This window comes from Camelus dromedarius, chromosome 3 (genome assembly GCF_036321535.1).
Source record: "Camelus dromedarius isolate mCamDro1 chromosome 3, mCamDro1.pat, whole genome shotgun sequence".
In the NCBI taxonomy this organism is placed as follows: domain Eukaryota; kingdom Metazoa; phylum Chordata; class Mammalia; order Artiodactyla; family Camelidae; genus Camelus; species Camelus dromedarius.
Genome location: NC_087438.1, coordinates 300,459 through 326,189, shown reverse-complemented (window position 1 = coordinate 326,189; position 25,731 = coordinate 300,459). Strand labels below are relative to the sequence as shown.

Below are 25,731 nucleotides of genomic sequence, written 5' to 3'. Positions count from 1 at the left end.
CCCCCAGAGAGGCTGTCGCCTGAGGCACAGAGCAGGTGCTCAGCAGACAGAAGAGGGAGTGTGGGAATGGCTGCTGGGGGTCCCCGCTCCCCCCTTCAGAGGAACTTGTGGGCGACCGTTCGGCTGGGGGGTGAGAGCCTGTGTGCGCGTCCCCCGACTTAAAGCCGCACGAAAACATCTGTCGTCCCTCGCGCGTTGTCAACAAAAGGACAGACAGACCAAAGCCTTTGCCTCTTTATTCACAGGCTGTTTCTCACAAACCAACCACGCGAATGAAACGCATAGCCAAGGCCAGCATGACGGACCAGATGCGAGGTTTTCCACTTTTGTCTGCTTGACGTGAGGTTCCCAGCAAGCGAGGGAGGTCGCAGCTCTTTTTGGACTGATTACTTGCATTATCTTAACTTTCTGGATTACGCTGCATGGTTGTGGCCTTCCCGTGGGTGTCATGGACTGAACCGTGTCCCCCGGAACTCCTGTGCTGAGGCTCCCCCCGGCCTGTGGTAGGGTTTGGAGGTGGTGGGGTTAGGAGGCAGTTGGGCTGAATGAGGGCACGAGAGTGGGGCCCTAGTCAATAGGATCCGCGGCCTTGTAAGAAGAGGAGGAGAGAGATCTCTCCCCTCCTGCCTGTGCTCTGAGGAAAGGCTGCCTGAGGAGACGGCAGCGACTGGAAGCCAGGAAGAGGCTCTCGCCGGAAGCGGAACCAACCCTGTCCAGCCTTGATCTCGGACTTGCAGCCTCCAACTCTGTGAGGAAATAGGTCTGCCATCTAAGCTCCAAGTCTGCCACTTTGTCCTGGCCGCACAAGCAGACCGAGACAGCGTGTGTGCCCACAAACCCACGGGCCACCCACGGGGCGGGACCAGGTTGGGGAGGCTCGGGGCGGCCAGGTGGTGGCAAGAGAGGGGCTGTTTTCAGACCATCACACTCCTGCAGAGTCCAGAGGACACTACCCAAGATGCCCCCCACACCCCCCCAAGCACAGTCAGCCCTCTGGGCACATCTGGTCCCCAGCCATGGAGGGAGCACAACTCCAGGGGGCGCTGTTCTTAAGTCTTGCAGGTGCACATTGGTATCTCTGGAGTAGAGGGTGCTGCAGCCCTGCCAAACCACATTCCAGTTAGAGACAAGGAGGTCGTGGAGGCTGCCCCCGCCCATGGCCCCAATCCACATGGGGTGACCCTGTGGAGAAGTGGGTCGAGGGCCGTGGGTGTCAGGGGGGAGGAGACAGTGCACATCACACCCCTAAGCTGACCAGGCTGGTCGGGGCAGCAGGTACCCTCACAACCACATCATTCTCCAACACCATCTGCCCGGAGAGGCAGTCAGCCCACAAACGCCCACAGGTCCTGCTGAAGGAGCAATGCCTGCCCTGCGAGGTCACCCCAGGCCCTCACCATGCCCTTGACTGTCCATTGGGCATCCCGTGCTCACCATTGCAGCACACCGCCCAGTGGCCAACGGTGATGTCAGCATTCCTTCTGAATCCGTAAGCACACACGATGACGCTCTGCTCTTCTGCCCTCTGAACTGCCTCTTGGGTCCCGGAAGCAGCTCCTCTAGGGAGAAATGCTGGGAGTTCTCAGGACAGGTTCTTGGTGAGAATCCCCGAGGGTGATGTGACCGGAGGGTCACTGGGTGCCCCAGTACATGCCGTTCTGGTGGGAACGTGGCCTTCCTGTGGAATGCAAGGGCACAGTCTTCAAAGAGGCCACTCTTCCTAAAGGCTCCACCCAGGAGCCCTGTGCTGAGCTGGAGGTAACCCTGCTCTTGTTGCGCTGACTCTGTCTCCAGGACTGGAGGCTGAGAATGGGGCTGGGGCAGAAACCTGGACACGGCTGAGCCCAGCATGGACCACGGCACCAGGCCGCATCCCTGGTGGCCTCCCCCACCCCTGACCCTGGTGCTCGCAACAACGCTTGAGGCTGGAGGCCCAGCGGAACCCGACTTGAACCCGTGCCCTCCACTATGCCAGATGGTCACTCCCATCAGCAAGAAACTGGGGAGCAAACCCGAGGAACAGTCATACTGCTCCAGCCTCATGGGACCCCAACACAGACAGCTGTTAGGAGATGCACCCATCCACCTACCCACTCACTCACCACCTGCCCACCCACCCATCTGTCCATCCGTCTGTCCACCCCCCCAACCAGTATCTCCTGAGTGCTCTGGGTGCCGGGCAGTGTGTCGGGAGCTGGGGATGCGGCCATGAGCCTCATGGGCTTTGTGGAGCACCTCACTCACGGAGCAGATGCTCCCATGGAGGCAGCAGTCAACCAGAAAATAAATCCAGTGGAGGCATGGAGGAGGGGAGGGTACATGAGAGCGAACTCCTCGGGAGCTGAGGGTAGAAAGCAGAGGTTCCCAAAAGGAGGCTCGGAGGTCAGGGAGGGGCCTGCGTCCTGGGAGGGCTTGGCTTCCCTCTAATTTGGAGGGTCTGTGGGGGCAGCCCGGGCAGGTGAAGGGGGTGGGCAGCAGGCTTTGGGCAGAGGCGAGGCTTATCTGTCCTGAAGGGAGGGCAGACAGGTACTCTGAGAGACCGGACTCAGGGGCCTGCCTCCTAGGTTTGGGGAGGCACAGCTGACAGAGATGCTGCCCAGAACGCAGGGTGGGTTTGGGGGCTGGGATGAAGGATGTGTTTGCCTTATAGAGTCCAGGGTGCCTGGGTGGTCCACTCAGTCAGCAGCACTGGCAAGAAGGGTTGAGGCCTGGGCATGACTTGGGGCCAAGCCCTCCGGGAGGAAGGGCACAGGTGTCCCCATGCTGGAGGTCTACGGGTGCTGCTGGAGGTCTACTTGGGGCTCCCAGGTCAGAGCAGAGGGGTCCCTCAGGAAGCAACGGGGGCAATCCTGGGTTGGGGAGGGCAGAGGGACCAAGATGCTGTACCACCCAAGGTTCAGGAGGGGAGGCCCTGGTTTCCAACAGGTGGTTAATCCTGTCATGAAATGCAGATTCGGGCTGAAGGCAGCAGGAGGCTTAAGGCCAGGCCCCCTTCTGACTCTCGCCCTTAGCTGGGTCTGCACAGCCCCAGTCCTGTGTTTAGGGGTAAGGAGCGCCGCCGGGTGAGCGTGCCCACAGCTACTCCAGGCAACTCAGGAGCTGAGCGAAGGCCACTGAGGGGCGCCCGAGGCACCGGAGCCGGCAGGGACCCCCGCCCTGCTCGCCACCCGCACTCCTGCCCCCGGCGCTGTACTCCGCCCCCAAGGGAGGCGGTCGCCAGCCTGCGCCCTCCAGCCCAGGGTCCAGGACCTGGCCAGAGGGAGGGCGCGGGGGAAGGGCGGGGAGCGAGCAGGCCAGTGGGGGTAGAGGATAAGGGTCTCGCGGGGCGCGGCGGTGGGAGTTGAGGCTAGGGGCCCGGCCAGCACGGATGGGCGTGCGCTGAAGGCCGGGCGGGCGTGCAGAAAGCGTGCGACTCTGTGCTCGCGTGTGCGCGGCGCGGGGGGGTGGGGGGTGGGAAGGCCCCGCCCCGCCCCGGGGCGGGAGGGGGCCGCCGGATTAAAGGCCACCCAGGCGGGCGGGGACCGGGACAGCAGCCCGCACCCAGAGCGTGCTCGGCTCCGCGCCGCCCAACGCTGGTCTCGTCGGCCCCGCGCGTCCAGCGGCCCCGGCGCAGCGCGTCCCGCCGAGCGCAGCAAGGCTCACGCGACATGAACGTCGGGACAGGGCGCTGAACGGTGGTGGCGATGTTGGGGCGCGGGGCCCTGGGCCCCGCTTGGGGGCTGCTGCTAGCGCTGAGCGTGCTGCCGCGGGCGCGCGGCGTCGAGGAGGAGCCTGGCGGCGCGCACGGAGAGACCCAGGGCTTCCAGGTGGTCACCTTCGAATGGCACCACGTCCAGGACCCGTACATCATCGCGCTCTGGATCCTCGTGGCCAGCTTGGCCAAGATCGGTAAGCGGCCCCTGGCTCGGCGCGCTCGGAGTCCCGGCCCCGCCACGACTTCCCTTCCGCCCGCGGGGTCTGCAGGTCCCGCGCCTGCACCCTCGGGCGACAGAGTCAGGCGCCCGCACCGCCTTCTTCCAGGGCTCCGCAGGCTCCGCGGTCTTCCCTGTGTAAGGCGCGCGATCGGCGTAAGTTGCCCAGCTGTCTGGTCCGGGATCGCCGCGGCCAGCCCCGGGGATTCGGGTCCTTGTGTCGCGCAGGGCGAGGCTCGGGGCTGCGAGCCTGGCCGGGCCCGGAGCGGCTGTGCGGGTGGCCGAGGATAAACGGCTTCTGGGCTTCTGGCGGAGCGGGCACAGCCTCCGAGGCCCCGCGCGCTCCAGGCTCCCTGGTCTGCGCTCTGGGGGCTCCGTCTGCCCCGTTGGGCTGCTTGGCTCTGGGGCTCCTGCAGCCAGGTTTTCTGTGTGTAGGGCTTGTCTGGCTGTTAATGCACTGAGAGAGGTAATGTCCTTGCCTCGAGCCCTGGAGTGCTAGGTCCCCAATGCAGAAAGAAAAACCGTGCCACTCAAGATTAAACCCAGTAAAACCCTATTTATAGGAGCAAGTTTTCCATTGAGTGTTTCTCTTGTAAAAATCCTGGTCTGTCAAAGATTTCTCTTAACTTGCTCCAGTGAGCCAGCAAAGTGAGAATTGTAGGTAACTTGCGGGCAAGGTGACAGGAAGGTCAGCTTTCTTAAGAGCTTGTGAGGACCAAAGTTTCAACTGCTGGTCAACACCAGGGAGGCGGAGATGTGATGGCAAGTGTACTCAGTAGGTGGAGTCGAGGGTGGGGGGAGCCTGTCGAAGGAGGGGGTCCTGAGGACACCCCCTCCACCGCCTGCCTCAGGACAGCAGGGACAGGGACGGGTCAGCAGTGGTTTGGGAATGGGGAGGAGCCAGGCGAAGGGGGGGGCTCCTCCAGGGCTTTGGGGGGCTGACATCCTCAGTAGGACCAGGAGGGACAGGCTCTGGGGAGAGATGGTCAGAGGACTTTGGACCTGGGGTTTGGGGGCACTGGGGCACCTGGGGCACCGGGGGCACCTGGCAGCAGTCGGTCACAGCTTGTTCTCCCATGGCACTGCCTGTCATGCGTCCTGCTATGGCAATGATCTCTCTTTAAGTCTCTCTCTTCTTTTTGTTTCTGAAAAGCTCTCCAGCCCCTTGGCCTCCTCCTTTTCCCTCTGGTGTCTGTTCACCTCCTTGTCCCTGCCTGATCTCAGAGCTGTCTCCCCCACCACCAGCTTTCCCGTGGGGTTTTGTGATGTCAGGAGTGAAATCTGAGCATCGAGATGGGGTCTCCTCTGCTGTGTCTCCCCAGGCACCTCTGCCGCGGAGGTATGGCCGACACTGGCCGCTTGCTGCCAGTCACTGACTGAGCAGGTCCAGCCTCACCCTGGAGCTCTGGGAGCGCACCGTCCTGATGCTCCCCTGGGAACTGACCGGTTTCTGGGGCAGAGTGAGGGGTGTCCTTCTCGGCCACCTTTCCTCTTCTGGGGAACCCCGAAAGGGTGATCTGTACAGGGTGGACCGTGCCAGGGACGTGGAGTGCCCTTGTTGTGCAGAGCGAATGTGTACTTTCTGCACAAGCCTAGCCCTGGGCACTGACGTGGCGCCTGCATCTGGAAGTCCAGTGTCTGTTTTCACCCAGGAAAAGCCATGGCCAGAGGTCTCTGGAGCACTCGGACTGTTCCTGAGACGACCTTCTCTGGGGTGGGGTGGTCGCCTGCTCCAGTCAGCTCTGTCTCATGGGCAGGGCAGAACGTTCAAAGAGCCCCACCGTGCCAGCACCACATCCCAGGCTGCCGTAGTCCCAGGCTTGCTGGCCCCACCTGTGGCTCTGGGAGGGTTGGGAATGCTAAGAAAGTATGAAGAGCTGTGAGAGGAAGCCTGTGGAGCTGACTGCACTCTCCTCAGAGTGCCCTCTGGCCCTGGGCCAGGTCTTGCCCCTACCGCTTGAGACGTTCTTCTGCATTTGGAGGCTCCAGCTGTGAGATCATTGGGGTCTTGCCCATGAATGGGCAACACTGCAGGCAGGCTCAGACGCCCCATCTTGGAAAGTAGTCTGGGCCCCTCCTTATGCTCAGCGCCCCCCAGCCTTGCCCCCGTCCCCTGGAAAGCAGGTCCCCAAGGCCCTCCAGGTGGCTCAGCCTGGGCCTCGTGTGACCCCACCTCTTTGCCCTTCCCTCCAGGGTCCCCCCACCCTCTGCTGCCCTGTCCTGTCCCCCTTGCCCCTTGTCTGCCGCTCCTCCATCCACCTGGGTGCTCTCCCTGCCCTGCCCCACACCCAGCACCTCCAAGTACCTGCCTGGTGCCCCAGGTCCCCAGCCTCCAGCCAAGGTTCTGAGAGCGTGGCTGCCCACCGGGTGTCCCTGCATGGACCTCACCTCAGATGAAGATGAGGAGCAGGTGTGGCTTCTGAGCCCCCAGACCCCGGGTCCCTATCTGGGGATGCATTTGGGCCTCCTGAGGCTCCTGCCTGTTCTTGCATATTTAGGAGATTCCGCGGGGCATGAAGGGGCTGCTGAGGCCAGGGCATCTGCGCACAGCAACCGTAGAGCCTGCAGGGCCTGAGAGGTCGAGGACTGTCTGGGGGGGACGGTGTCTGCCCCTGAGCATGTGTGCAGGGGGTCCTCTGGAGCAGCCTGGGGACCTGGGTGGGACATGTGCTCCCCAGGGGGTGGGGGTCCCAAGAGTGCAGCCACCCACACCAGGGTCCCTTTGGGCCTTGGCCAGGCTGGACTCCTGTTCCCTTATCCTGTTCTCTCCTCCGGCCTCCCTTGGGGGCCAAAAGCTGGGCCAGCACTGGGCTCAGTGGGTCCACATGGGCCATGTAGAGCTGGGGAGGCAGGGGCAGCATTGGGTGGGGATCCAGGCAGCTTCCAGAGACAGAACCTGGAGGTGGCAGAGTGGCCAGGGTAGGTACTCCTGGAGGAGGAGGGCAGCTGGAGTGTGGGAGGCCAGAGGGAGGCCCGAGGGTGACAGCTATCTGACGTGCTCTGGAGGTTGAGCTCTGGCACCGAGGCGGTGGGTGGGGGCACCACTGACTTTAGGCTGGAGCTGCTGGGAAGTGGTGATTTCACTTTCTGAGCTGGGGTGCCAGGGCAGCAGGCCAGAATTCATCATCCCCGCTCTTTCTCTAACAGGTCAACCCCAAGCTCAGACCCCACCCCCAAGGAGGGAGAGAGCTACCCACACCCTGGTGGAAACCCCCAGGGAAGAACCCAGTGCCTGATGGCCCCACTTAGACTCAAAAGAGGAGGCTCAGTGGGTGGTGAGGTGGTGAGGTGGCGCGTTCCTGCCCAGCCCAGGTGTGGTGATCCTCTGAGACCCTCAGCCCCCTCCCTTGTGGGTTTGGCAGGTGGTCCTGCTCGGTGTTTGTTCACCACCTCCCTCTTTGCCCCGTCTGCCAGGTGCCTCTCGTAACCAGCAGGGGCTTTCCGGTCAGGTGTAAGACATGCAAGAGCCCTAGCCCTTATCTGCGCCGGCCCCACCCGAGTCTGGGCCTGTGGATGCTCCTGCGCCGCGCCTCTGGGAGACACAGTTCCTTTTCCCAGCTGTGCTCCAGCTGGGGCTTGGCCTTGGAGGCACGCTCTGTCCTCACAGGTCAGCAGCTGCCTTATCGGCTCAGACTCTGATCTCCAGGCCCTGTGCTCCTGGACCCCAACTCCTGTTACTTGCAGAGTGCTGTCACTGTGGCTTCCCATCTGGTCAGCAGAGTTGCAGTCCAGCCCTAGCCCTTACCAGGGGAGAGGGCACAGACCCCGGGTGCTGGGACACTCAGGGCGTTCAGGGGAGCCTGGGCCACAGGCTGTATGACTTCTGTCGGACAGCCCAAGGCATCGGCGCTGTTCTCTGAAGCACAGCCGTCGGGTGCTGGGTGTCTGCCGAGCTGTGCTCCTGGGCTGTGCGGGAAGCCATGGGGACGTTTACCTCCTGGGGTGAAACCAGAAGCTTGCGGTTTTCATGTAATGTGCTCTGGTCCCAGGACCCAGACCCCCATCACTGCACCCAGCCCCGCTGCTCTCTTCCCTCTGGACTCCGGCACACCCTCGACCATGCTCTCCTCCCGAAGTTCCCTTACTCCCCTCGAAGAGATTGCAGGGGAGGATCTGTAAGACGAGGATGACCTAGAAAGGCCAGGTGAGCAGCTGAGTCCTTAGCTGATCCCATTCTCCCAGGAGCAGCTGAGTCAGTGGGCCCTGGCAGACCCCAAAGATCAGATGGAGCTGAGGTCTGGAACCAGAGCCTCTCCCCAGAGCCTCTCTGGGAGGGACGCTTCGTGCCGAAGGCGTCGGCTCATTGTCAGGAGATGCCCTGGGAGAACTGGCCTTGAGCTATAAAACAATCTCAGGGCATTGGGAGCTAAGGTGTCTCCCTGGCTGTCCTGAGGGAGCCGGGCAAAGGTGGGGAGGTGCTGATAGCGCCAGTCCTGCCTGTTGGGCTGAAGGGACTCCCCAGGGAGCTCCCCCCAGCCACCCCGCCGACTTCCTGCTCTGGGAGCAGCTCAGGACGGTGCTGCCAAGACTGCAGGCCCCCTGCAGCAGGAGGTCCCGGAGCCCTGCCTCCGGCTCTCCCAGTCGGCGCCGGATCAGCCTCATGCTTTGTTCCTTCTCCGAGTCGAGTCGTGTCCCTTTTGACAGGAAGTCTCACCAGCAGGGCTGGGGTGAGGGGCTCAGCGTGCAGTGAGTAAGGTCCCGGCCGGCGCTCCGGGTGCTCCTCCACTCACCCCGCCTTCACTCAGAGAAGGGACTCCTCCAGCGCTGAGCGCGGAGCCCCCGGCTTTCAGGGGCCAGGTCCTGGGTGCAGAGTCTGAGCAGAGCCCATCTCTCCAGCCCTCTCCACCCTGGAGCCCAGAGAGGCGGCTCCTTCCTGGGCGTGGTGGGGGGCCACAGCTGTGGGCCCCGTCCTTTGCGCCAGGAAGCCCTGCAGGGGCCTGGGTGCTTTGCTGATGGGAGGGTGCCTCACTGGGGCCCTCTCCACCCCTACCCCTGCCTGCACCATTGCTCCCACCTGGCCCCACCCTCTGACCTCCCAGCCCCATGCCCTCTGACCTTGTCCCCTGCCACTTTTCCATCCCTTCTTCATGCCTTGGAATTCTGTCTCCTCTGTCTGGAAAGGGCAGGGGAGGGAGGGCTGCTTGAGGAGCCCAGGTGCCTGCAGAGGCCCCTCCCCATCAAGCCCTGCCTACAGAGCCCACCAGACTGGGGGGGTCTGAGCTCCTGGGGCCTGTGGGCTTGGGCGGGGCTGGGGGAGGTACACCATTAGGGCCAACAAGGAGTGGCTGGGCCCAGGGAGCAGGGATGCCCCTGGGTGTATGGCTGTGGCCCTGCTGGGCTGTGGCTTCCCTGGGTTCCAGCCGAAGCCCAGACCCCACCCCCAGTCACACAGTTGCCTCAAACCCCACCCACCAGCACTATCCCCCACCCCCCACCTCTTCTGAGCTCAGAACCCTCCAGCCCTACTCCCCCGGGCCCTGAGGTTACCCCTCTACACTGAGTTCTTTGGGTTCAACCAGGTCAACTCTGCGTCCGTTTGTCCCTGCGGGGTCCCCAGCAGGGCCCGTGCAGATGGAGAGCAGGCGGGTGTTCAGGTGCACAGATGGTGAGCACATTAGCGGGTGAAGGAGTGAACACGTCGGACGGTGTGAGCTTCGTCCACACCGTCCATAGGCTGGGCTGGGCTGGGAAGAGGCTCCCTAAATTCCTTGGCCAAATTCTTTCCCCAAATTGCCACACAGCCTCCGGTGAGCGGCACACCCGCTGACCACACCCTGCAGGCGGGCAAGGCCAGCATCAGCTCAGAGCATGGTGGGCAGGTCAGGGTGCAGGGTGGGGAGTGCATCACCCCACACAGAGGTCACCTGGGTGGGCCTGGACCCAGAGAAGCAACGCTCGCCTGCACCAGGCCTGGCCTGAGATCCGGCCCGTTCACACACAGTCCTGCCTTCTGGAGCAAGACAGAACAGAACAAATCTGTGCATCCCGACACGCAGGCCTCAGGCAGACGCCGGCACAGCCCTGGCACACGTGCCCTCCTGGACAGGGCTTGGACTCGGGGCCCAGGCAGCTCCATGCCCACGGCACAGTGACAACACTCTGGGCTTGAATGTTTGTTATCTTAGTAATCTTTTATTAATGCAGCCAACATGCCTGATTTTTAGCAGCCACAGCTCTGAGCACTAGTTTAACGTTCACCATACAAACATTTGTGCTGCCATGGGCCTGCCATAGGCCATGGGGACACACTTCCCACAAAGTAGACCCAAATTTCCCTGGAATGTTGTGTTCCCCTGGGGGCAGATGAGATGGTCCCTCGGGATACAGGCATCAAGTGCTGGACTGAGCAGCGACGGGAGGGAGCAGCATGGGGGTGGAGTGAGCCCTGTGGATTGGGGTGAACACTTTCCGAATCCAGACAGCCTGTGCAAAGGCCCTGAGGTGTCTGTGCCTGGGTGTGTTTGAGGAGCAGCTGAAGAAGCCAGCGGGGGTGGGGGGATGGAGGTGGCGGGAGGTGAGAGCAGAGGGGCCAGGAGGCAACCAGCCACGCAGGTCCCAGGGAAGTGGGGCCGCAGAGGCTTCGGATTCTAGAACACACAGGTGGGGCTGCTGGGGGCCGGTCACATCGCACCGTCTGCCCGCAGCTTCACAGAGTTTGGGGACCCTCAGGGCCTCCCACACCCTGGCTCGGGCCTGGCCTGTGACTGCGGCTAAGAGGGCTCATGATGGCCTTGTCCTCCTCAGCAGGGACACGGCCAGTTTCGGCGTCTCCCTCGGGGTGTGTGAACATGCTTGGAAGGTGCCTGGTAGACATTCTGTGAACACGGTAACTACCCTGCACAGTGCCCGGCCTTAGTAAGAGGTCAACAAAGTATAGGTGATAAAGACAAAAATGCCAAGACAGTCACACAGTCGCTACAGACGCTGCGTCTGAGGTGGACTGAGTGGGCCAGGGCCGCATGGCACCAGTAAGAGCAGGGGCCAGTGCACACTGGGAGGGACAAGGCTCCACGGGAGAGAAGGGGGCAGCTCAGACTGGTCACCCCCTGAGCTGAGCCGCCACAGGTGATTTGTAATGTTGGCAAAATCCCTCTGATTTTATAAGTTTCTTCCCAAAAACATGTTCAGAACAAACAAGACAGAAAAACAGCACATACCTGCCCCAAGATCTGAACTGAGGTCCAGGATGTGCCCTCCGGAGACTCCAAAGTCCCCAGCAGGACGAGGTGTCTGGGTGCTGAGGGCCCAGACCAGCAGCTCTGCTCTGGCTTCTGCCCCCAGTGTCCCAGGAGGGCCCAGACCCGGGAGGTGGGGCAGCCAAGTCCAGAGGGGGAGGCACGAGGTGCCACCTCGCCGCCTCTGTGGGGACCTGGCTCTGCCTGAGCTGCCTGTAGGGCCAGGGCTGAGGTCGGGCAGCACCCGGGTGAGGAGGCGCCCGGGTTCTTTCCTTGGAGCTGGCTGCACAGGTCCACACCTGTACCCAGGTTCACACATCGATTGCAGAAAGAGTGGAGAGCCCCTGGGTTTGCTGGACCAGGGCGAGAGGCCAGGTTGAGAGGTCAGATGGCGGCCAGGGGCAGGTTTCTTATCTGGGGGGCAGTCAAGATGGACCACAAAGAAAGGCAAGGTGGGTTAGGCAGAGCGAGTCGGGCTGGGGGAGGAGCTCAGGTGGAGGCCCAGGGGGTCAGGGCCGTGGGAGCCTTGGTGGTTCAGGCTGGACAGTGGAGACTGGGGACAGGCTGGAGGGCGTGGGCTCCAGGAGGGCGTTGATCCAGGTGGTTGAGGCCCCCAGTGGACCCCTCTGCCCCAGGCACAGGCGTGGCCCTGGTTGGATGTCAGCTCTGAGAGGACGTCCTGTGCGCCTGGACCTCCAGCCTCTGAGCCCAGGGGCAGACCAGGATCCTCTAGGGCCCACCCAGGGCTCACGGAGTGACAGTGCCAGCTGGCGGGGGCAGGCCAGGCTCCATCTCTTCCTGGGCTGGTCCAGAGGCCTCAGCTGAATTCACCACCTGTGGAGCTATCATGCCAAAGTCCAACTGGTTTTGAGTTCTCCCCGGGAATGGATTTTTTGCAAAGGCAGAATGTGAAAGTTGGAAATGCCTGTTTCTAACAGGTTTTGGAACAATATGAAGGGTAGAAATACAGGGCTCTATTTCTTCTCGGATTTAGCAAGCCCTGGATGCCAGGGTGCAGGGCGCTTGGGCCTGCATCCTCCCCGACCTGCTTTCCTTAGAACTTGGCCCTCACGTGCTGAGTGCCTGGTGCAGCTCACCCCCCGCCTGCTGGCTAGACGTGGGCCAAAAGGGGCAGGGCCACTAAGGAGGCCCATGTGTGCATGTGTGTGCACTGGCCTGTGTGCTGCTTCCCATGGGCCGAGGCTGTCACCTGTGGCACTGAGAACTACGCCTCCTGTAGCCACAGACACCGGGACCTGGGGGCCTGAGGTCCCCTCACATGCCCCTGGGACACCGATGCTGATGGCCAGGGTGGGTGCGGGTGTGTGAGACGTGCAGCCTCCGGGGGCTTGTGACCCATCATGTTACCGTCATGCCCACACACGTCCTCCTCGATGCAGGGCTTTGAGGAGGCCCCCACACCCCGTCCCAGCAGGAGGAGCTGGGGTCCTGGGGGATGGCTGGGAAGTGCCTGCACGTGGGGGAGGCCTAGCCCCCTGAGAGCTGTGTCCTGGGGTCACAGAGGTCACAGAGGCCTTTCCAGCCCAAGAAGCCACCATGCAGCCCCAGGACAGGGCCCCAGAGCAGGCCTGAGGACAGGCTCACTCAACACCCCTGCAGAGGGCACAGCCTCCCTTCTGCTAGTCCACCCAGGCCCAGGCTCCCTGGATGGCGGTGTCACCCCGTGCGCCCCAGCGGTAACTCAGTAACCGGACAGAGTGCGCCGGGGGCCTCCGCATGTGACTGCTGCCCCCTCACGCCCTGAGGCAGCGAAACCTTTGTTCTGCCCCTTCAGCTGGAAGTCCGGATGAGGGACCCACAGCCCTGTAGCCTGGGCTGGGCACGTCTCTGGCTTCTGAGTCTCCTCAGCCTCTAAGACACCTGGCGAGACCCCTGGGGTTCAGTCTAGGTCAGTCTCTGGATGGTCGGCCCCAACATCTCTAATCAGCTTCTGGGGTGAGGCTGGGACCAGGCCCGGTGGGTCCCCGGGTGGGAAGAAGGTGGGGAGGTGGTCACCGTCCCCAGCAGGTACTGCCCTGCCGGGCTCCTGGGGGCCGGTCACGTTGCACCATCTGCCCGCAGCTTCACAGAGTCTGGGGACCCTCCGGGCCTCCCACACCCTGGCTCGGGCCTGGCCTGTGACTGCGGCTAAGAGGGCTCACGATGGCCTTGTCCTCCTCAGCAGGGACACGGCCAGTTTCGGCGTCTCCCTCGGGGTGTGTGAACATGCTTGGAAGGTGCCTGGTAGACATTCTGTGAACACGGTAACTACCCTGCACAGCGCCCAGCCTTAGTAAGAGGTCAACAAAGTATAGGTGATAAAGACAAAAATGCCAAGACAGTCACACAGTCGCTACAGACGCTGCGTCTGAGGTGGACTGAGTGGGCCAGGGCCGCATGGCACCAGTAAGAGCAGGGCCAGTGTCCTTAAAGGCCTGGTAAGGAGAGGACGTGGCCATCCTGCCCGCCCCCACACCTGCCACCTGCTCCTCCTGGTCCCCACCCGTCCTTGGGTGGGATGGTTCCGCAGCCTCATCATGGTGGGCACTGGCTCTTGCTGCTGCGCCCCCAGCTGGAGAGGGCGTGGCACAGAGCTGGCCAGACCTGTGAGGAGCCGCCTCTCTGTGACCTGGTGTTGGCCCCACGTAGGCGCCTCAAACCCCAGTTGCTGGGTGAGCCCTTCCGTGCTGGGGGCTCCAGTACTGTGTTGCTGGGATTTGCAGGGGCGGGGGTGGGGGGTCATCTGATAACCAGTTAAAAATATAATGTGTGACCCGAGCAGAGGTCTGGGATCAGTGTGTGAGGTGTGGCCTGTGGACACTGTCACCACGTGCAGGCGTGTGGCATGTCCAATGTTCCCCTCCCCACGCCCACCCCCCAAACAGCCTGTCTTCCTGGGAATAAACTGGAAAAGAAGGCAGGAAGTTTACAGCTCCTGAGAAGGCCCTGGTATTGAGAACGCGGCCTCTGTTGTCAAAATCCTTTACTCATTAACTCGATAAAACCAAGAACGTTCCGATGGCCGGCATGCCCTCAGCCCCGACCCTGCCCCTGGCCCTGCGATTCTGGGCCTGAGGCCTAAGAGGAGTGTGTCCGGGCCCAGCACCCCCTCTGGCTTACCCACGCGCCCCCATGGAGGACACTGGCAGGTGCAGGATGGGCAGACACTGGCTGCCCAGGGACACGGACCTACTCTTTTCACCAGACCAGGAGAGCCAGTCCCACCCCTACCACCAGCTCAGGGTCAGGAAAGCTGCTCCCGGCCCAGTGCTCTGGGACCCTCTTCCCAACACCCACCTCCCCTGGTCCCCCAGCAGGTGCAGGGGAGAAGACCAGAGGATCTGTCTCTGTGCCGCACCCCCACCCCCACCCTGACCCCCACCGTGCCCTTGAGGGCGCCCGGCCCAGGAAGCCGGCATGCAAACAGCACCTCCAGCCGGCTTTCCGTTTATAATCTTGATTTTCTTGAGATCTGAAGACTCCTTTCAGTGTAAGTGAGCTGAATCTATTGCCTAAAAGCCGGATGAGTGCCTTCCCGGGCCGCTTGCTACCCCCAAGTCATGCTGGCGCCAACAGAACCGAGCAGACTCTCAGGGGCCCTGGCGCAGCCCAGGAGAGGAGCAGGAAGGACGCGCAGCCGGTGCTCTGTCCTGGCAGAAGCCTGGCCCCAGCCTTGCGCCTGCGGGGGCCACATCTGAGGGCAGCAGCCCCCAGGGAGCTCGGGGCCATCGTGTTCCAGCCCCGCCACCTGCACGAGCCCGAACTACGGCCCTATGCCTGACTGTGGGAGGTTAAAGCCAGACGGGAGGAAGAGAGGAGTCGTCTGGTCTCCAGGAGCAAAGTCCTCTGCCTCACAGCCGTGCCCCACCGCATCCAGGGGATCAGGGGCGTGTGCCTGCCCCCACAGCCCGGGCCCGAGCCCACCCTCCCCGGATCAGAGCCACTCCTGTAGCCCACGACGGGGCCCACGACGGGTGCATGGGCGCCGTGGCGGGGAGGGGCATCACAGAGTTGGTGGAGACCTTAGGGCTCCCTCCTCACGTCGTGCTCCCGTCCTTGGAGGGCCTTGGGTGGGGCGGCTGTGGGGAGGCTGTGTCAGAGCAGGGAGGACGGGCGCCCAGGCTGCTGTGCTGCAGGCAGGACTTCCTCCCCAGGGAGGTCTTCTCTGCCCAAGTCTTAAGGGAACCAAGCTCCCAGATCCCCCACAGCGTGTGTCACAGGCTGGAAACTCTGAGGGAAGGGTCACTCAGGCCTCTTCCTAGCGGACCGTTGCTGGAGCTGCCAGAGCCAGTTTCTAGAGATGGCGCTTCCCTGCTCACCCCCGCACATGCTCCCCTTGGCATCTGGCCCTCTGCGCCTCCTCCTCCTGCATGGGCACCTTGCCCCTCCCGTGCTGGCGTCCAGGACCCTGAGCCTCAGGGTTCTGTTTAGTGGACCCCTTCCCTGTGGGCGAGCGGCAACAACACCCTTCGTGGTAAAAAGTAGGACTTTTGTTTGTTTAAATCCGGCAAAACCTTCCCATAGTGTCAGCCCAGCAGAATCAGAACAGAGAGTTAACGCTGGCATGAAGCTACAGGCTGACAGCGCCAGGCCCTCCCTTTGAACAGCGGGTGTTGCCCACCCACCAGCCTCCCACCTCTGTCCTTAAATATGTCACTTCTGTCCCTGGCCTGGCTCCTAAAGCCACATCCCAGCGCAAGGCACACCTTCCAGGTGAGCACATACTACAGCCTCAGAGATGCTGTTTTATTTTTAAAAGTTAGTAAGCTGAGTATTTTTAGTGACATTGCAGATTTACAGAGTAACTGAGCAGGCGGTCCAGAGAGTTCTCTGTGCTCGCCCCCTCCCCACCCCTGCAGGCTCCCTGCTAGCGTCCTGCGCTGTGCCGGTCGTTGCTTCAGTTGCTGGACCTGCAGTGATACATTATTATTAACTGAAATCCGTAGTTAACACTGAAGTCCTCTTGCTGTAGCGCAGTCTGTGAGTTTGGACAGCTGTCTGATGACGTGTGTCCCCCATCGTGGTGTCATACAGGGTCGTCTCACTGCCCTACACCCCCTGTGGCCCCCGTCATCCTTCCCTTCACCCCCTGGCAACCGCCGGTTCTTTTACTGACTCCACAGCTTTGCTTTTCCCAGAGTGTTGCATAGTTAGACTCCTGCAGGATGGAGTCTTTTCAGATGGGCTTCCTTCACTTAGTAACGTGCATTTAAGGTTCCCCCATGTTTTTTCAAGTGTTTGATAACATTTCTTTTTAGTGCTGAATAACATCCCACTGTCTGGATGGACCACAGGTTATATATCCATCCAGGTACTTAAGGACATCTTGGTTGCTTCCAAGTTTTGGCAAGGATGAGCAAAGCCGTTAGAGTCCTCTGTGTGCAGGTTTTTGTGTGGTTGTAAGTTTTTGACTCATTTGGGCAAATACCAAGGGGCATGATCGTGGGATCGTATGGCGAGAGGGCATTTGGTTTTGGAGAAGCTGTCAGGCTCTCCCAGAAGGGCTGCCCAACTCTGCGCTCCCTGCAGCAGTGACGAGGGTTCCTCACCAGCCACTGGTGCTGCCAGTGCCTGGACTTCGGCGACCCCGGTGGAGGAGGGCGCCTGGCTGTGCCCGTCCTCGTTCACTGAGACCTGGTGTGAGCGTCTCTTCCCGTGCTGAGTGCTGTCTGTTCATCCTCCCTGGCGACATGTCTGTTTAGATTTTGGCCCCCTTTTTAATTGGGTTGTTTCCTTATTGAGTTTTAAGAGTTCTTTGTAAATTTTGGATACAAACCTTTATCAGATGTGTGTTTTGCAAATAACTCCCCCTTCTGGCTTGTCTGCTCCTTCGCTGAGCAGTGGCTTCCACAGACACTTCAGTAATTTTAGCAAACCCTGGCTTATCAGTTCTGTCTCTCACAGAGCATGCTTTTGGTGCCGTGTCTGAAAACTCACCACCAGACCCAGGGCCACCACGGCTTTCTCCCATCGTGTCTTCTGGGAGGTTCATAGTTCCACGTTTCACACTGAGGCCCGTGATCCGCTTTGAGTTGTCTGGGGGGGCGGGGGTGAGGTCTGAGTCTCCGTTCGTCTCCGGCACGTGGACGTGAGCTCCTCCAGCACCGCATGCTGGGAGGACCGTCCCTGCCCCGCGGCGTTGCCTTCGCTCCTCTGCCGGAGGTCAGTGGTCCGCGCTTAGAGGGCTGCTTCTGGGCTCTCTGTTCCGTCCCGCTGTGCCCGTCTGTTCTCTCACCGGCACCACCCTGGCCCCACTGCTGTGGCTCCAGTCAGTCCTGAGGCCGGGCAGTGTCAGTCCTCCAGGTCTGTTCCTCTCCCTCAGTGTTGTGTCCAGTGCCCTGGGTCTTTTGTCTCCTCCCCGTGTGAACTTTAGAATCGGTTCCTTGGTGGTGGCGGGTGCAGCTCAGTGGTAGAGCTCATGCTTAGCATGCAGGAGGCCTTGGGTTCAATCCCCAGTACCTCCATTCAAAAAAAACAGTAATAATAATAAATAGAATCAGTTTCTCGATATTCACTTAAAATCACTTGCTGGGGTTTTTCACTGGGAGTGGTTGTATCCAGGGGTTGTGCTGGGAAGGCCTGACGTCTGGACCACTGAGTCCTCCTGCTCATGAGTGCAGATACCTCTCCATTTACTTCGATCTTCTTTGATTTCTTTCATCCAGGTTTAGAAGTTTTCCTCATATACGTCCTGCACGTATTTTGTTAGGTTTATGCTGAGTGTGGTTTTTCGGTGCCAGCGTCAGACTTCTAATTCTATGTGCTCACTGCTGGTTTACAGGAAAGCAGGCGGTGCCACGGCCCTGCTGTCATCACGCGTTAGTTCCAGGAGTTTGGGGTTGATTCTTTGGGATTTCCTACTCAGATGATCATGTCACCTGGGGACCAAGGTTCCTGCCTCTCCCTGCCCAGCGAGGCCAGTGTGTGGGCCCAGAGGCTCCTGGCTTCGCTGATAAGTGCTGGGCATTTCAGGCCCTCTTGGCCGGGACCTGCCCTGACATGTGTTGGGCAAGGTGTGATGTGAGCTTCCCGGAAGCGGGAGAAGACACGAAGACCTGCCCTGCCCTGCCCCACACGCTTGCTCTCTAGGTTCTGGGGTTTCCACCAAGATTTCAGATTTCAGCTCTCACCACACGTAGCCAGGGAGCAGCAAGAGCCTCTCTTCCGTCTCCCCAGCCACCTCTCGGTTTACCAGATGTTGGTGCTGTTTTCGACGCACTCTAGTAACTTGGCCCCAAACACCGCCAGCCACCATGCTGGCCCCACGCTCCATGTCCCCGCACTCCTTCCCGCCTGGTCCTGAGGTGCTGGGCCCCAAAGCTCCCGTCCGCCGAGCGCGGCACTGGCTGCCCGGCCCCACTGCCCGCCGCTGTGGCCCGGCCTTGCCTTCTGTCTCACGGAGCCCTCTGCTTGGTGGACTCGTTCTCCACCAGCGTGACTTCCCCCTGTTCCTTCAGGGACTGGCTGCGCAGTGGAGGGTGACATCGACTGTCCTGAGCAGCCCAGTGAGCCCTGGATTCATGCTGGGGGTGCCCTCCCCCCAGCAGTGGTGTGCACTGAGGTAGACGTCATTGCTCCCACTGCGCTCTGTCCCTGGAAACGCAAGTCCATCATCGGGAGACGTTCGTGGTGGCTCTGTCCCTGTCTCTCTCGCTCGCTCATCCGAGAGTCCCCAGGCCACCCTCTCTCCTCTTGAGTTTTCTCTCCTGCCTTTTGTGTCTCTGTCTTTTTCTTCCATCTTCTGAGAGCATCTTTAACTTCATCTTCCAGTGTCCCCATTGAGTTTTAAGCTTCTACTGTCGTAGTTTCTCACGTTTAATGAGCGGCTCTAAATCTCTGTATGCACCTTCTAGTCAAGGACGCAGCTCCTGTACTGAGTGTGCGTCACGGTGGTGTTGAAGCCTGCCCTCCCTGCGTGCGGCGTTCCGTCACTTGCTTTAGGTGTTGCTTCGGTCACAGGTGTTTAGGCCCAAGACTGCCTCTGCCCCCAGTGGCCGGAGGGGCTGGGGCCACGCACATGGGAGCTGGACGGCACGGTGCCCGGCGGGGAGCGTGTGGGCTATCGGGGTGGGGAGGCCAGGATGCCAGTGTCTCCAGACCCCCACTTCCTGTTGGCCCCGCCAGAAAACCAAAAATAAAGAAAATAAATGACACCAATCCCCTGTTGTTTGCATCGGGCCTTGGAGGAAGCACTTGACCCACCTCCCCTGCAGGAATCTGATTTCCTCTTTGCAGCAGCCCAGCAGGGCCTAAGCTGTCATCTCACGATGAGGAAACCAAATCTCAAAGGGGTGAAACAATAACTGGCCAGGGAGCAGCTTCCTCAGAACAGAGGCCTCAGATGTGCAGGAACCGTCACCCTTGGCCTTTTGACAGGTGCTGGTCCGAGGGCCGCCCCGGCCCAGGGCCCAGCAAGGGGGCCTGGGGGGCAGCTCCTGCCCTCGGCCCTGAGCCTCCCGCGATGGGGGCAAACGAACGATGTCCCCGGAGGGGTGTTGTCTGTGCCTTTGCGCCCAGGGGTGGCTGACACACCTCGGCCTGGCTAGTCTCATGGCTGACGTACCTCGGCCTGGCTAGTCTCACGGCTGACACACCTCGGCCCAGCTGGCCTCGAGACCTGGCGCCTGAGCGGGCTCCTCGGATGACCGCCCCCCTTGAGGAGCCTGTGGTTCTCTTGCAGGGCCGCCTCCTATCAGAAATCAGTGGTCCCCATGCTCCCTGCTGCTCTGTGTCTGGGTGGTGGCCTGTGACAAAGTCCTGGTTTCAGGGGACTGTGCTGGGAGTGCCCTGATAGCAGTGAAGTGGTGTCCCGGCAGCCACGTGAGTGCCAGGTGTGGTTTATGACACCTTGGGACATTGCCCACACATTTTATCAGCACAAAAGATAAATGAAAATTCAGAGAAAATGGTCTTGCTGGAATTTTTCGCATGAAGGTGTGAAGGTCAGTAAGCTGTAACCTTGCTCCCTGCAGGCATTCCCCAAACCCACCCCAAAGTGAAGTGTCCTGTATCCTCGCCTCGGCGGATTCCATGGTGCATTTGATCACTCAGCCTCCAAACCTCCAGCTGACCACCCACCCCGCTGAGGTCAAGGCTTTTCTCCTCCCACCACTCCCTATGATGTGATTAACTTTTTCTGTTCTTGAGATTTACTTATTTATTTATTTTAGAGGAGGTGCTGGGATTGAACCCAGGACCCTGTGTAAGCTAAGCACGTGCTCTGCCACTTGAGCTATGCCCTCCCCCGTTCTTGAGACTAAACGTCGAAGAATGCCTTTTCAGGTTGTCCAACCCCTGGGGCCACCGGCCCTCGGCTTCCTCATTCTGTAAAAGCAGAGTCACTGAGTACATGCCATCCTGTGGCCCTTTTACGTCCACTGCAGAGACAGGGCGTCAGCGTGGTGCTGGCGCTGGGGTCTGGGATTCTGATGCCGACGCCTTACTTCTACTGCCTTTGCTCTTTGAGCCAGCGACCCCATCACAGCTCAAGGTCAATGAATTATTCTGTGAAAGAAGGTCTCAGCGGCCCGATTCCCAGCCGCCTTCAGCAGTCACACCCTGCATGTCATTAAATCGACACAGTCAGCTTGAACCCCCTGTGCCTTGGCCTCTGCCGCGGAGCCCTGCTTGGGGCTGGGCTGGGGTGGCCCTCTGCCCTCCCCCTTCGGAGGTCCTGGCCCAGCCCCAGCCCCAGCCGCGCCCAGCTCACCTCACCCCCAAGCTGGGGTGCCCACCTCACCTCGGACCTGCTGCTTTCAGGCCCCTCCCCCACACACACGCACCAGCCCAGGACCCTCAGCTTTTCTCACACCTGTTACGGCTTCACTTCAAGATGGATCAACAGAAACCGTCTACTCTGAAGTGCTTCCCAAGTCCATGAGCATATATCTTTCACCAAATTAGGGAGGTTTTTGTCACTGTTTCTCCAGATTTTCCTGCCCCGCCTTTCCTCTCCTCTCCCTGGGGCTCCCATTACACTCTTATTGGAGTTTTGTGATTGTCCCGCAGCCACTGGGGCTCTGTTCACTTTCTACCTTTGTTCTGCAGGTTGGGTAACTTCTACTGGTCTATCTCCGTCTGCTGTCAGCTACCTATCAGATACTGAATCCTTTGATTCTAGAATTCCAGTTTGGTTCTTCTAGATGTCTTCTATTTCAGGGGTCAGCAGACTCTGCCCACGGGCTGGCTACCTGTTTTTGTACATAAAGTTTTATTGGAACACAGTGGTATCCATCTGTTTATATAGGTTATGACTGATTTTGTGCTATAGTGGCAGAGCTGAGCAATTGAAAAGCAGACTGAATAGCCCACAAGCCTAAATGACTTATTGCCTGGCTCTTTGAGGAAAAAAATTGCTAACTACTGTTCTCTTCCACTGCTGAGGTTTACTATTTGTTTATTCATTACAATCATATTTTCCTTTACATCCTTGAGCATAGTTATAATAGCTGTTTTTAAATCTTTACCTGCTAATTCCAGCATCTGGGTCATCTTGAGGTCACCACTGGTTTATGGATGCCATTTTCCTGTTTCTTTGTGGGTCTGGTCATTGTAGGTTGTTTCCAGGATGTTGTGGTGTATACATCGTAGAGACTCTGCATTCTGTTCTATGATTTTTGTAGTTGTTGTTATATTGTGGTTTTGCCAGGACTGGACTGAAACTCCAAAAATCTGTCTCGTGTGGTGACAGCAGCCAAAACCTCTGGACTTTTAGCTTCTGTTAACAGTTTGGGGCCTGCCTCTCTAACGTGTAATTCAAGGATCAGCCAGACATTTAGAGGAGTCCGTACACAGAATTTGGGGTTCAGCCTCTCAGGCGCTTTCCTTTCTGGGATTTGCCCCCTCTCTTTTCGGCTACTGTGGTCGCTCTGACCCCCAGCCTCTGATTTTGTAATCCAGTAAGATTGCAGGTTTCTATCTGGTTTTGGCTACTCGGCATGGCCCTGGCTGAGGCCTACCCTCTGGCTTCTGCCTCCGTTTGGTCTTTCCTCAGTGTTGTGCTTGTTGCACATGCTTTTCCAGAGTTCATGGCTGTTATACCCAAGCGACAGTTGGCTGGACAGCTGTTGATGGCTGGTCTACCCAGCAGTACCCTAATCTTTGAGGTAGAGTCAAACATGAAATGGTAAGAAAGCAAAAGTTAAAACATGAAGTCCTTTGTATGTGGCACACTTAGGAGCAGACAGACACAGAAGGTTGGAGGAAAAGTCGCTTGCGGAGAAGGACGCTTCATGCAGAGCGAGGCCGCAGCTGTAGACCCAGCTGGTGCTCAGGGCCACACCACTCACTCCTGGCTTCACTCGACAGCATTTAGTAGTCATTATCATTAATGTATATAATTGTATGCGACCTGCCCTACAAGGGCTGGCATCTGGGCGGACACCTCTGAACACAGAATGAGGACTGTACTTTAAGTAACAGTGCTCCTCTGAGCCTCTGTCCTGCAGGGGCTGAGCCGTTCTCTGTCCTCATGTCATGTCTGCTGTTCATGATGGTTCAGAGTTGAAGAATCTGCCACTTCCCTAGGAATCCACTAACAACGTTCACTTCTTAATTTAAAAATTGACAGTTCGCTTGAGTTTTAGAAACATGCAATGTTTAAAGCATTCTGTGGTTGGGAGCAGGCGGGCCGGTCCTGAAAGGCTGCATCACTCTGTGGGGCAGGATGCAGCCACTTCCAGGGAGCGGGGCTCCCAGCACAGCCCTCCCCAGGGAGAGGCCAGGGCCTTGCCCATCTGACAGGAACCTCAGGGCATGGATCCAGAACACCGTTGCAGGCAGGAGGTGTGGGGACAGTAGACAGTAGACAGTGTTTTCAGAAACTATAAATATCTTCACCTTCCGCCCCAGGCTCAGAGGCTGACACGTTTACTGCAAGTCCCCACAGGGTGCTGGGTGAGCTCAGCCACTGACATGGAACCCGGAGTGAGGGGCCTGCCCCTCTCCTTGTGGGGGTGGGGCTGAGGGGACCCGACACTGCAGCTGCAGAGAGTGCTGGAGAGTTAGGGCTGGACCAGGGTGGGTGTGTGTCTGTATGTCTGTGTCTGTTGTGTGTCTCCGTGTGTGTCTGTGTCTGTGGGTCTGTGTGTGCATGTCTATGTGTCTGGGTGTCTTTGCTCCTGAGTGTGTGACGTTTCAGGTCCAACTCTGACCCACTTATCCTCCTGAGCAAGGTGGGTCCCTGCACTTCCCACTCTTCCACCTGGAGGGTTTTTACTGTTTGCCTGTCTATTTTGTCAGCAGGCTTTGGTGTCCAAGCCTCGAACCTGTTAAAGTAAAACCAGGGGATTTACTGTGCTGCTGCACTCGCGTGGACTCAGCCGGATCTCGCCAAGAGGTCCTGGGGGTGGCAGTGGCCACGCAGGGCCTGACGCCAAGCCCAGATCCCTGGCTGCGTTCCGAGGGGGAGTGACGACCATCAGTGGTGACCTTCCCGGGTCCCCCACACCCGCTCTGCTGGGACCCACTCTAGAAGTGGCTGGCGGGCCAGACGGCGCTCGCGACCTTTACCACCGGTCGTAGGGTTTGTAATTAGAAGTAAAAGCGTGTGTTTCCTGCCGTTACCGTCCTGAGCTGTGCGTCTGTGCTTAATTAGCTGTGACTCTCCAGACTCGGTCATCAGTGACCTGCGGGCTTAGAAGCCGCAGCAATGTTCCCCGTTGGGAGGCCCAGCTGAGCGGGCAGCTCTGGGCCGGCCTCACCTGGCTCCTCGGGGCCTGTGCCATCAAGGCACCGGGATTCCATCCTCCACGAAGGCTCCCACCCATCTCCTGCGGCTGCTATCGCCCCGTCTGGTGGGTCCCGGGAGCCTGGGTCACATGTCCTGCCCACGTCAACACCTCAAATATTTGTCAAGTCAGAGTCTCCCGGAAGCTGCTGCCCGAGAGTATCCCTGCGCATCTGGGTCTGATCGGGCAACCTGGACGGGCACCTGGGTGCACACATGGTTGGGCGCTGGCCTCCACACACACGCACATGGCTCCCTCATGGTCTCAGGCGTCCTCTGCCCTTTCAGCCTAAGGGCTTAGAATCCTGATGGGAAAGGCCGCCACACACTTCCCAAGGTCACAGCCACCCTGTGGCTGTAGGGAGCTCCCCCTACACATGGCCTTGGACACGGCCCTTCTGTGATCGTGGCCCAGGCTCTGGGTCAAGCCAGATGCAGAGGCCCCAGAGCTGTGGGGCCCGAGGTGCTGAAGTTATGGCTCCAACTTGTTCTGTGGGCCCTTCTCTCTTTGGAGGTAAAGAAAGCGGAGAGTGGGAGGGAGGGTGGGACCGTCAGCGTGGACCGAGGCACTGGGGGACTGTGGTGAGGAGTGGGGTGGACAGCCTGCTGCCCCTCAGCACCTTTCACACCCCAACTCCCACCACCCACCCCCTCACCGTGTGCTGCCCCAGAGGAGCAGCCTCCCAGGGTCTCCCAGACACCTTTCGTCCCTGGGGTTGTGGGCACGGACGGAGGGCTTGGATGCGGGGCCCAGAGTGGATGCTTTGGCTGCTGCCTGCTGTCCCCACCTGTCATTGGGCAGAGTTTCACATGACCTGTGGCTGCGTGGGACCATCCCATCCTAATAATGCGCAGGCCAGGGGAAGGAAGGGTCTGGACTGCAGGCACTCGGCCTGACTGGCTCCAACAGGCGAAAGGCCCAAGGCAGTGGCGCAAGCCCCTGTGGCCCTCGGACCCCTGAAATGCCCATTACGCACTTAATGGGTGAACCAGTAGCAAATTGCCATTTAAAATCAATCGAGTCTTCAATTTAATTAGCTCATTACAATGCGGACTGCCGTCTGAATGGGGGTCACGGGAGGGAGCAGGGGAGCGCTGCCCGCAGGCCTGACCAGTCCCAGGCTGGCGGGGCGGCTCAGGAAAAATCCCCGTCAAGCAGTGACCCCAGCACTCTGGGGGAAGACGGAGAACCGACGGACCCCTCCCCCAAACCAGAAAGACAAGCCAGTAACCAGTCGCCCAGCTGACAGCAGCCCAGCGTAAGAGCAGAGGAGACTCAGTGCGAAGACACACCCTTGCTTCACGGATGTCCTCAGAGACAGAAAAATGTCTTCTGGCCACCGGACAGAGGAGCGAGCAAACAAGTGACCGCATGGGAGAAACTAAGAAAAAGCCAGGCTGGTCTGACCTTTCCTCCAGGTCTGGGGGGTCCAGGGACCAGCCGGGCAGACACCGCCAACGTGGGAGGACGACCGGCCCGAGGGGGGACCGCACGGGAGGGGCTGTGCGGGCGGGGGGGGGCCACAGCACCTCTGACACCGCGGGGACGCGGTGGGGGGCCCAGCACTCACTCTGGGGCTTCGGGAACAGCACCTGTTCAGGGAGCCTCTCTCCAGAGTCAGGCAGGTCTTTCGCTTCAGGACTATTTTTAAATATTTTCTTTGCTAAATTCAAGTAAAGTTAATTGAACGTCAAAAGTTTAGCAGAAAATGTGGGCGTGAGAATGGCTGTTTCAAGCACAACACAAAACTCAGAAGCCACAGGACAAAAGAGCAACGAAGTTACCTACACAGGTGTCTTCATAAGCAAAGCAAGAAGAAAGTGACAGTGGGGCTGCGCCTGCACCAGCGCGTGAAGAGTCTGTTGGCGGGAAAGGGCGAGATAACCTGGCGACGCAGGCAGCCAAGGCCACCGAGAC

General features: G+C 59.8%; 2 protein-coding genes across 3 annotated transcripts in view; one reads left to right on the top strand and one right to left on the bottom strand.

Annotated features, from left to right (window-relative positions):
* Window positions 1-220: 220 nt before the first annotated feature.
* Window positions 221-3,875, bottom strand: LOC116149992 (uncharacterized). Of its 2 annotated transcripts, XR_004133601.2 has the most exons (3): window positions 3,815-3,875; window positions 1,435-1,678; window positions 221-1,101 (listed from the first exon to the last, which is right to left on the bottom strand). XR_004133601.2 is itself a non-coding variant. In XM_064479073.1 (2 exons), exons 1-2 carry the CDS (start codon window positions 2,080-2,082, stop codon window positions 568-570), a joined length of 1,182 nt encoding a protein of 393 aa, XP_064335143.1. In that variant the 5' UTR covers window positions 2,083-3,010; the 3' UTR covers window positions 221-567. The 2 variants fall into 2 exon arrangements, 1 of the variants encoding a protein (XP_064335143.1); XM_064479073.1 differs by lacking the exon at window positions 3,815-3,875 and having other exon boundaries at window positions 1,435-3,010.
* Window positions 3,489-25,731, top strand: part of SLC9A3 (solute carrier family 9 member A3) — a 41,530-nt gene continuing 19,287 nt past the window's right edge. Inside the window, exon 1 of the mRNA XM_064479070.1 lies at window positions 3,489-3,888. Within this exon, the coding sequence (XP_064335140.1) occupies window positions 3,684-3,888 (205 nt within the window). The 5' untranslated portion in view covers window positions 3,489-3,683. The remainder of the gene's footprint in view (window positions 3,889-25,731) is intronic.

What these genes read in the sequence shown, in the direction of transcription:
- LOC116149992 (XM_064479073.1), bottom strand. Translation starts at nt 2,082, where the DNA reads ATGGGTGCATCTCCTAACAGCTGTCTGTGTTGGGGTCCCATGAGGCTG. An exon ending in CTGGGCGGTGTGCTGCAATG is followed by an intron (nt 1,102 to 1,434) that starts GTGAGCACGGGA and finishes GTGGTTTGGCAG; the next exon opens with GGCTGCAGCACCCTCTACTC.